Genomic DNA, 11,199 nt, shown 5'->3' on the forward strand with positions numbered 1-11,199 from the left:
ATAACGAATGGCGACGCATGAGTACAATCGGGAGAAAATATATGTAGCTTCACTAAAAGAAGGGTCATCTGATAGGACATGTACTGAGGCATCAGTGAGTCATCATGTCGGTAATGGAGGGAATGTCAGAGGTAAAAATTGATGAGGCAAAGCAAGCGTTTACTGCACTAAGAAGGTTTAAATGGATGTAGATGCAGTGGTTATGTAGAAGAGATGAAGAGGCGTGCACGAGATAGACTAAAGTGGACAGCCGTGTCAACAAATGGTGTGTCCACCTAACTTCAACAACAACAAAATTTTTCGCTTGTCGAAAATTCGGTTACATGGTGAGGAAATACGTTTTCGTGAACTTCCCAACATCGTTTTAAAAGTTTACATTAATGATGTAGGCAGTAGCGACGAGTTGAAATTTGTACCTGGACTGGGATTTGAACCCAGGTCTTCCGCTTTATAGGCAGATGCGCTATCAATCACTGGCACTCCAACTACCACACGTGCATGAACTACCCTATGCGTCTCCTTCCCTGGTACAAATTCCAGTTCACTCCTCAACCCATTGTTGTTCTCCTTCTAAACCCAGTATTGCCGAGACTCTCCGATATTGGAACAGCAGCTCAGCAGCGGGACAAATGGGGTTCATCCTGCCTGTACCGCAGGCATGTGATAAACGTAAGAGTCAGTACGTCTCAGTAAAATTGACTGCATAGAATTTTAAAAATTCGCTGTAGCAAGTAAAATTGAGATGACAACACTGCAGGACACATTGATGGTTGGTTGGTTGATTTCTGGGAGAGGACCAAACAGCGAGGTCATCAGTCCCATCGGATTAGGGAGGGATTGAAAGGAAGTTGGATGTGCCCTTTCAAAGGTACCATCCCAGAAGTTGCCTGAAGCAATTTAGGGAAATCACGGAAAACATAAATCAGGATGGCCAGACGCGTGTTTGAACTGTCGTCCTCCCGAATACCAGTCCAGTGTGCTAACCACTGCGCCACCTCGCTCGATGACGACACATTGGTGCCAGCTCGCGAGTTCGACCAGTCTATATCAAACATGAGACTGCAACGTGCTTCGTGCGCGATGCGGTATCTCTGTTCCGCGCCTATTCGTGCTCCTGCGGAAGTGTCAGCCCTGAAGTTATTCTGAACAGAGTAGCAGAGTTTCACTACAGGCGGCAGTCGTCCTCCGAGGAGAGCGAGTCCGAGGCGAAGAGTTTGGCCGGCCTCTCGCCGGCGACGGCGGCGCAGCGCGTGGGGTGCTGGCTCTTCCGCTTGCGCGTCCCCCTCTGCGGCGGCTCGGGCGCGGCGGCAGGCGTTTCGGCCGCAGACGCGTCTTCGGGAGCGGTCAGCTTGGGCGACTCCTCGCCGCTCTCCTGCTGCCACCGCCTCTGCAGGCGCTTCAGCCAGCTGGGCTCCGGCTTCTCGTCCGCTTCGCCGTCCCCGCCCCCAGCCTTCGTGTCGGCGTCGGACTCGCCCTCGTAGGCCGCGCCGTTGTTCTTGGGCGACATGGACGAGTCCTCGGAGGACGTGTGCGCCTGCCCAGTCTGCGTCGAGTCCTCGAACCTGTAACCGGCGTGAGAAGTGGTGAGAAATAGTAAGGGGCCAGGTGAAGTACATAACTGAAAACTCAAGGTCTTTTAGACCTAAACGGTTGGCAGCTGCAATGCTTGTAAAATGACAGGGAGAGGTTTCAAGGTTGGGATCGACTTTTTGATGCCATCTCCAAGGTGGTTTGCAATCCATGTTACACAGTTCTAGAGGCTGTAGAGGGGGCTGGTAGATCAAGTTTTACATAGGAACCCATGCCCGGAAACAGAAACTAACGACGCTGAGAGCGTGGAAATTACAGGTTCAGACGTCTATAAATGTATGTATACACAGGGTGATCCCCCTGATGGTATTACATACTTTCTACATCTACATCTACATGGATACTCTGCAAATCACATTTAAGTGCCTGACAGAGGGTTCTATTATTCCTATCTCGTATAGCGCGCGGAAAGACTGAACACCTATATCTTTCCGTACAAGCTCTGATTTCCCTTATTTTATCGTGCTGATCGTTCCGCCTTATGTAGGTCGGTGTCAACAAAATATTTTCGCATTCGCGGGAGAAAGTTGGTGATTGGAATTTCGTGAGAAGATTCCGTCGCAACGAAAAACGCCTTCCTTTTAATGATTTCCAGCCAAAATCCTGTGTCATTTCTGTGACACTCTCTCCCATATTTCGCGATAGTACAAAACGTGCTTCCTTCCTTTGAACTTTTTCGATGTACTCCGTCAGTCCTACCTGGTAAGGATCCCACACAGCGCAGCAGTATTCTAAAAGAGGACGGAAAAGCGTAGTGTAGGCAGTCTCCTTAGTAGGTCTGTTACATTTTCTAAGTGTCCTACCTGTGTTCTTTCCAATTTAAGCTGTTCGTAATTGTAATACCTAGGTATTTAGTTGAATTTACGGCTTTCAGATTAGACTGATTTATCGTGTAACCGAAGTTTAACGAGTTCCTTTTAGCACTCATTTGGATGACCTCACACTTTTCGTTATTTAGGGTCACTTGCCACTTTTCGTACCATTCAGATATTTTTTTCTAAATCGTTTTGCAGTTTGTTTTGATCTTCTGATGACTTTATTAGTCGATAAACGACAGCGTCATCTGCAGACAACCGAAGATGGCTGCTCACATTGTCTCCCAAATCGTTTATATCGATGAGGAACAGCAAAGGACCTATAACACGACCTCGGGGAACGCCAGAAATCACTTCTGTTTTACACGATGACTTTCCATCAATTACTACGAACTGTGACATCTCTGACAGGAAATCATAAATCCAGTCACATAACTGAGACGACATTCCATACGCACGCAATTTTAGTACGAGCCGCTTGTGTGGTACAGTGTCAAAAGCCTTCCGGAAATCCAGGAATACGGAATCGATCTGAAATCCCTTGTCAATAGCACTCAGCACTTCATGTGAATAAAGAGCAAGTTGTATTTCACAGGAACGATGTTTTCTAAAGCGATGTTGACTGTGTGTCAGTAAGACCGTTTCCTTCGAGATAATTCATAATTTTCGAACACAATATGTGCCTAAAATCCTGCTGCATATCGAAGTTAACGATATGGGCCTGTAATTTAGTGGATTACTCCTACTACCTTTCTTGAATATTGGTGTGAGCTGTGCAACTTTCCAGTATTTGGGTACGGATCTTTCGTCCAGCGACCGGTTGTATATGATTGTTAAGTATGGAGCTAATGCATCACCATAATCCGAAAGGAACCTCACTGGTATACAATCTGGACCAGAAGACTTGCTTCAATTAAGTGATCTGAGTTGCTTCACTACTCCGAGGATATTTACTTCTACGTTACTCATGTTGGCAGCTGTTCTCAATTCGAATTCTGGAATATTTACTTCGTCTTCTTTTGTGAAGGCATTTGAATGCTGTGTTAAGTAAATCTGCTTTGGCAGCACTATCTTCGATAGTATTTCCATTGTTATCGCGCAGAGAAGGCACTGATTGTTTCTAGCCGCTAAAATACTCCACATATGGCCAGAATCTCTTTGGATTTTCTGCCAGGTTTCGAGACAAAGTTTCGTTGTGGAAACTGTTACAGGCGTCTCGTATTGAACACCGCGCTGTTTCGAGCTTCTGTAAAGGATCGCCAATTTTGGGAATTTTGCATCTTTTTAAATTTGGCATGTTTGTTTCGTTGTTTCTGCAACAGTGTTCCTAGGATGCTGGAGAAGGATAAAAACATCAATTTGAAGTTTGGGTCCTGAACCTGAAAAAGAGCGCTTCGAAAGTTATAAGGAAAAACCGTTTTGATATTTCTAACCGTGCAATACCTTCTGCAACTTTCGGAAGTGTGTTACACGAATCGTGAAAACACCTTGTATATGACGGCGTACATAAAGGTAGCCAAGGTAGCACACTCAGCAGCAGTTAACACTGGTGGGCCACCATTTGCGAGTAATTGAGGGAAAAATTTCTTATGATCTACCAGAGCGCTTAAGATAGCGGCATTTTTCGCCAACTGCTCCGCAGCCTAGTGAATCACGTGATCAGACCCTGATAATATTCTTATTCCAGTTAAAAAGAAGGAAGAACTGCACACAACCAGACCTTAATAAGACAACAAAAGTAGACCAAAGAAGGCAAAATTTGGTGAGCGAAGGAGGGATTTTGAGAGTGGTTAGAGGGCAAATAGAAAACAGTGTGGCGGCTACGATAAAAAAGTAAGAAAACAATTAAAAAAGGCTGTCCAAGGCGCCACGCCAGACTCAAGAATTAGTTTTGGCTGCAAAAGCACCTAAGAAAGTTGATCTTAAAAAAATAAAAAATAAACAACATAAATTAGCAAATAATAAAAAGCAGCTATGTTATTTGGCTGGAATGCTCAAGATTCTTGGTTGGAGTCCCGTTTCGTGCGACATTTTTGCTATGACGTGTTTCTCAGAGTGATTTATCATTATGTTTCTACATGAATCAGTCTAAATATAGCTTTTTTAATTTATGATCCTTTGGTGTATCATTTTACCAACGTACTGACGTTTCCTGCTATCTTTTTTAACCTTTATTGTTCTGTCAACTGCAATCTTTGCCCGCCTGGTGTTAATTGGTTTTGCTTATCTGTCATAACATACAAACATTTAAAATTACCACTCTCCCAGTTAAGACGTATAAGAGAAAATAAACTGTTTATATTGGCTTTGCAGTGGCGTGAAAGATGTACTTTGTTCTGGATGATTACAGTAATAAATGCATTTAAAGCAAAAATTCTTCTCATTCCATGGACAAAATAACTTAGGTGAAGATTTAGAGGAAAGAAAGTTTTATAAATAAAGCGAAAGTCAAGCAAAATGAGTAATAGAAATACCGATTGCATTACCTTGGACGAAAATGGAACAAATTAAATCGAAGTAATACAGAAAAATAATTCAAATCACATGGGCAAGGTTTCCAAATGGAACAAGAATAAAATCAAATAAAGAGCCAATAAAAATGGTTCAAATGGCTCTGAGCACTATGCGACTCAACTTCTGAGGTCATCAGTCGCCTAGAACTTAGAACTAATTAAACCTAACTAACCTAAGGACATCACACACATCCATGCCCGAGGCAGGATTCGAACCTGCGACCGTAGCGGTCACGCGGTTCCAGACTGAAGCGCCTTTAACCGCACGGCCACACCGGCCGGCCAGCCAATAAAAGTTTGCATAATAACCTACATCACGGTATAGATGATTCCAAACAGTCGATCCCACCCTGACCATCTCCCCTTCTCACTGGCCAAGAGTCACCGATAGGATTATGACGTTTGAAAAAGCGTAATGCATGACGCCGGAACGTTGCAGCTAAATGTGGAAAATGTCGCGAGTGTAGACACGTGATCCGAGGTGTCTGTTACAGACAGATGTGCACTGAACATGGCAGGAGGTCGTGAGTTAGTTGAAAGTGAAATGGTTATCGGCGTAAGACGCTTGGATCACAGCATATCGGAGTTTACAAAAGGGTTAGCGTTTCAGAGATCGTCACTGTCATCAATGGATTCAGTATCTCACTGACGATGTTTCCACACTCTTAAACCGCCACACAGAAAGAGCACAAGTGTGACGAAGGAACACATGTCACTTAGCCTGCGCAATTTCATACGTGGTGATCGGTGGTCTACTGTGAGTAACACAGCCGCCGAACTGAATGTGGGGCGTCAGGAACTCGTTTGTACAGCGATTCTACCGATGTAAATGCATAACACGGGCTTCAGCGGCCGACGAACAATTCGTCTGCCACTGACTTCCCAGGAATTTGGCCACTGAGTGTATGCTGAAGCGGTACCTATGAAGTATTGGGTGAAATGCGACCTGAGGCGTATCGATGTGGTGCCTCCTTTCTTATTCATTCTGATTCTCAATAGATAAAAGTCAGTAGGGTGGGATAAAAACGAACAAGCATCGAGTGTGTGCATGTAAATTAGATGGCGGTAAGCTTAGCGGAAGTCGTTTGACAAGTTAAATTAATTTAAAGGGATTGGCTTGAGTTGTACTAATGATTTATTCAAACCATGCCTCTGAGTTGGGGGTGTCCTACACGCCAAATCTTGTTCATCTGACAACCGGCTGCGTCAACGACAACGGTGGACAGAATAAGTAGCAATATCACGATTGGAGCGAAACTGGACCTGTCTGCAGGTAGTCTGAAAATCGGTGAGATATTTTGAGATTGAAAAATTCACAGATTTAGACAGACTTGTCGTAGAGAGCGCTGATCAACAACGTTCCACAAGCAGTTGTGCTTTGCAGCTCTGAAATGTGAGCAGATAGGAACAGTGACATAAAGAAACGTGAAACCTTTAAAAGAAGAGTAATGAAGTGGATCTTTCGCAGTATTAACCATGGAGGAGCACTGAGACGTTGGACGTATAAATTAGTATACAAATACAACTTGCTCATCATATGTTACAAAATAAGAGAATTATCTGTAGCTGTTACGGAATGCCACAAAAAAAATTCGTTCTCTTGCCAAAAGAGTGCGTTGGTCGACTTAGCTGGGAATGACCTAACCTAGCAGGGTGTCTTGGAGACTAGAAGGAAACAGCTCTTGTTCGCTGCCGATGGGGGCCACTCGGCGTGGGTTTCGTTCAGAATACAATATTTTTAGTTGTTAGTAGTAGAAAACTGCATTACTCTTCTAACTGAGCCGTTGTTGGACAACTCTAAAACGTACCGGTGGCTGCAAATTGTGTCTAGTTATTGTGAATACCATCGATATTTTGTAGAGGGTCCTCAAAATGTCAAACTACCTCCACTATCAGAAAGAATGCAGTGAAGTAATTCTATTGATCATACTGTTAGTTTTGTTACTGTGATGCAACGTTTTTCGCTGTTTTGCAACGTTGATCATTCGCGGCAGGTTAAGACGGCGCACCCAATAGAAAACCGAATACCTGTCTCTGGAAGATAGTGTTTTTCCGGTCAAAATGATACGTGCACGCCTAACTGATCCAATACACGATTCATGTAATCATAATCTCAGTGTCGCGAGAAGGATGGAAATTTGACTGAACTCAGTCCCTCTCAAAGGAACTATTCTGAATTCGCCGTTAAGGAAATCAAGAGAAACGTAAATCCTGATATGTGGATGGCGATTAAAGCCCCAAAGCCCCATTATTCTCGATTACAGGTGGATTAAAAAGTCTGTCACCTATCTCTGTCATAGGCTCGAGGGTCACATGAATTTTAGAAAATATGAATGATAGCACTGAAATAATGAGACTGAGGCATAGTGCATTTACCAGGATATATACATTTCTTTTTTAACCATTATGTAAATACAAGGGGCTTTCAGTGCGTATTCTTTTTTTTTTTTTCTCTGCTGATTTCGGTTGACAAAATGCGGAGTTTGTTATGGATATCGTGGAATATTCCCGCTTCAGCCCCTGTGATTTCATGACGTTGCGACTGGTGGCGTCTGTTACGGAGGAGCGTTTCAAGCGGAGGGCTGTCACTGAAACGCTTTGGCTGAAAACCAGACCATTTCAGCCATTCACCGGTGCTTTCAGAATGCCTACAGAGGTGAGGCAGTGAACAAAAGCACGGTGAGTCATTGGGAGAGGTGACTGTAACCATCGCAACAAGGTCGCGCAAACGTTTCCTATCTCCTGCACACCGTTGTGACTCCAGCAGAGTGGGAACGTGCGAACACTCTGAATCGAGGTGATCCACAGATCACGATCAAACACCTCGCTGCTCAACTGGACGCCTCTGTTGGTAACATTGACAGACACTTGAAATACTGGAAGATGTGTGCCCGCTGGGTTCCTCGAAAAAATGGTTCAAATGGCTCTGAGCACTATGGGACTTAACATCTGAGGTCATCAGTCCCCTAGAACTTAGAACTACTTAAACCTAACTAACCTAAGGACATCACACACATCCGTGCCCGAGGCAGGATTCGAACCTGCGGCCGTAGCGGTCGCGCGGTTCCAGACTGAAGCGCCTATAACCGCTCGGCCACATCGGCCGGCCTGGGTTCGTCGCTGCCTCACAGAAGCTCATAAAGAGCAACGAAGGACCACGCTGCTCGTAACAATTTTTTTGTCGAACTGGCGATGAAACATGGGTCATCACTTCGAACCGGAAACAAAACATTAATCCTTGGAGTGGACGCCGCACCTGCTCTCCTCCGAAGACAAAGTTTGAAGTCGCACGCTTAGCCGACAAACTCATAGCGACGGTCTTCTGGAACTGTGGAATGGCTATTCTGTTTGATGTCTCCCTTTTGGTGCAACGATCAACTGTGAAGAGTACTGTGCTTACTCAGGGTACTGAAGAAACGACTTCAGCATGTTCGTTGCCACAAAAATACAAACGAACTTCTTATTGTCCGTGACATTTTATTTATTTATTTATTGCCAAATTATAGACCTGTTACCTGATGTTTGAAACAGGTCGTAAGTCTTACAATTTTCGTTTTTTATCTTTTTACAATTTTCTTTTCTTTTGTTTTATCTACAACATTTACAAAGAATGATACTTTTCAATCTAACAATAATTTATGGTTGAAATATATATAAAATTTTGTTGTTTTTTAAGAAGAATATAAAAAGAAGATAGGATAGAGGAGAGATTTGTTAGTATCATCACCGAATCTGACTGACTGTGAATACCTCGGAATGGTTTCTTCGAGCCGTTGACCGCCAGTCACACACAAACACACACACACACACACACACACACACACACACACACACACACACAAATGGTTATTATTCTCCGTGACAACGCAAGGTCTTAAACACGGGTTGGGTTGTTTGGGGGTCATCGGTCTCATACAGCCGGCCGAAATGGCCGTGTGGTTAAGGGCGCTGCAGTCTGGAACCGCAAGACCGCTACGGTCGCAGGTTCGAATCCTGCTTCGGGCATGGATGTTTGTGATGTCCTTAGGTTAGTTAGGTTTAACTAGTTCTAAGTTCTAGGGGACTAATGACCTCAGCAGTTGAGTCCCATAGTGCTCAGAGCCATTTGAGCCATCGGTCTCATCGCATTAGGGAAGGATGGGATAGGACGTCGGCCGTGCCCTTTCAAAGGAATCATCCCGGCGTTTGCCTGGAGCGATTTTGGGAAATGACGGAAAACCTAAATCAGGATGGCCGGACGTGGGATTGAACTGTCGTCCTCCCGATAAACAGTAGTTTGTGCACTCGAGGGGACCTCATAGAACTTCATTGGACTGCTCATGCTCGTCGCCTTACAGCCCGGATCTCGCAAATTCCGACCACCACCTGTCTGACCCAATGAAGGATATCACTCCACGGGAAGCAGTGCGTGGATGATGAGGAAGTTATTAATGCATCAGAACGTTGCCTCAGAAATCGACCAGTGGAATGGTAACACGCGCGCATACAGGTCCTCCCAGTAAGGTGGCGTAAGGCCGTCGCATTACACGGAGACTGTGTAGAACAACTGGTTTTGTAGCCAAAATAGCGAGCGATAATATGGGGTATTGGAAACCTGAATAAAACCAAACTGTTTACAGAAAAAAAAGTTGCATCACTAAATCTTGTACATGGCTCCAAGTTCAGAGACCGTGAATAGTTACAATTGAAAGAAAATCAGCCCTCGGTCACTATTTTTAACAAATTAACCTGGTTTCGACACTGCTAGGAGTGTCTTCCTCAGAATTTAAATCAAAGAATGGTCTATATTCAATGACATGGTCACAGAATTATGACTAAAAACGTATACTCTATCATACGTTTTTAGTCATAATTCTGTGACCATGTTATAGAATATAGACCATTCTTTGGTTTAAATTCTGAGGAAGACACTCCTAGCAGTGTCGAATCCAGGTTAATTTGTTAAAAATAGTGACCGAGGGCTGAATTTTCTTTCAATTGTTACATCAATTGTTGAACGTCCCTCGAGTAAACGGAGAAAGTAGGTCTACAAGAAGCAGTAAAAGGAATAAATAGGTAAATAAAAAAAGGGGGACTCACCTGAGCTCTGGCCGCGCGCCCTGCAGGAGCCTGAGGCTGAGCACGCGGGTCAGCGTGTCTTCCGCGCTGACGCCACCCACGCCGACGTCGACGGCGCCGGCAGCGCCGAGCCCGGCCGGCGCGGCGTCGGCGGGCAAGCGGCTGGGGTAGCGCACGGCGAGGTCGGCGCGCCGGAACTGCAGCTGGTGCAGCTTGGGGTTGGGGTTGGCGCTGTGGCGGTTGCGCGACCGCCGCGAGCTGAACATCATGTTGCAGCCCTCCACCTGCGGGCACACGGCGCGTTCAGACGCATCCACTGCGGTTACTCGAAACACTTGCTGCCGTTTTAAGGAAGTGCATCGGAGGCATTCAAGAGAGCAAAACTACTGGGTGCACAAGTACACTGATGTACATAACATCCGTATTTGATGACCTCGTTCTCGACGAAACGTTAAAACCTCATCTTCTTTCATTCCTCCCTTGTGAAAACCTTAACGACGAAAGTAGTTTTCGCATGTGTCACTGCCAAGTAACATAGCTCTATCAAGCTTGGACCGTACATAGAAAAAACTGCCACTGTACAGTACAGAAGGTAAGTGAAAGAATACAAACCGAGACGAACCCAGAAATGGCGTTTTATATTTAAACATAATAATTACGTTCAGGCCACCGCGATTCATGATAGTCCCCTGGACATTACAAAAGGCAGCACATGGTTCTTAATAGGGCGTGCAGTCATAACTGGCTTCGCTGCAGGCTATGCAATGTGCTCCTACACTTCCTGCAAGTTTGGTAAGTAGTTCTTCTGTAGGGAGTTCCATTCTTCGACGAAACTGCTGGGTGGTCCTCGGAGCATGTGGACATCTTGCAAAACGTCTCCAAAACGCATCCCCTACGTCCTCCATGGGATTTAAGTTGGGAGTAACGGCTACGGCAGTCAATTCACCGAATATTCTCTCATTCCAAGGGTTCCTCCACCAGCGCTTTCGATGCTGTCGCTCATTATCCCGCATAATAATGAAATAAGGAACGAATGCAGCCCTGAAAATACGTCCAGGCAACATTACGCCTCCTCACGTCATAACAACTGGACTCTCAAAAGTATTACGGTTCTACTCTATCCTGGTTTCATTAAATGTTCTCCCCCTCGCCCTTTAGCGTTGTCACACGTGTATTGCCGCCTACGTATTATGGTGTGGAGAGGCATAATGTTGCATGGGCGT

The 11,199-nt window shown here is 45.0% G+C and overlaps 1 protein-coding gene across 1 annotated transcript; it reads right to left on the minus strand.

Annotated features, from left to right (window-relative positions):
• Nucleotides 1-892: 892 nt before the first annotated feature.
• On the minus strand, nucleotides 893-10,101 carry LOC124622237. The gene is made up of 2 exons (XM_047147891.1): nucleotides 9,998-10,101; nucleotides 893-1,562 (listed from the first exon to the last, which is right to left on the minus strand). The coding sequence occupies exon 2, from the start codon at nucleotides 1,505-1,507 to the stop codon at nucleotides 1,166-1,168; it is 342 nt and encodes a 113-aa protein (XP_047003847.1). The 5' UTR covers nucleotides 1,508-1,562; nucleotides 9,998-10,101; the 3' UTR covers nucleotides 893-1,165.
• Nucleotides 10,102-11,199: the final 1,098 nt, after the last annotated feature.

Source organism: Schistocerca americana, chromosome 7 (genome assembly GCF_021461395.2).
Source record: "Schistocerca americana isolate TAMUIC-IGC-003095 chromosome 7, iqSchAmer2.1, whole genome shotgun sequence".
Classification (NCBI taxonomy): domain Eukaryota; kingdom Metazoa; phylum Arthropoda; class Insecta; order Orthoptera; family Acrididae; genus Schistocerca; species Schistocerca americana.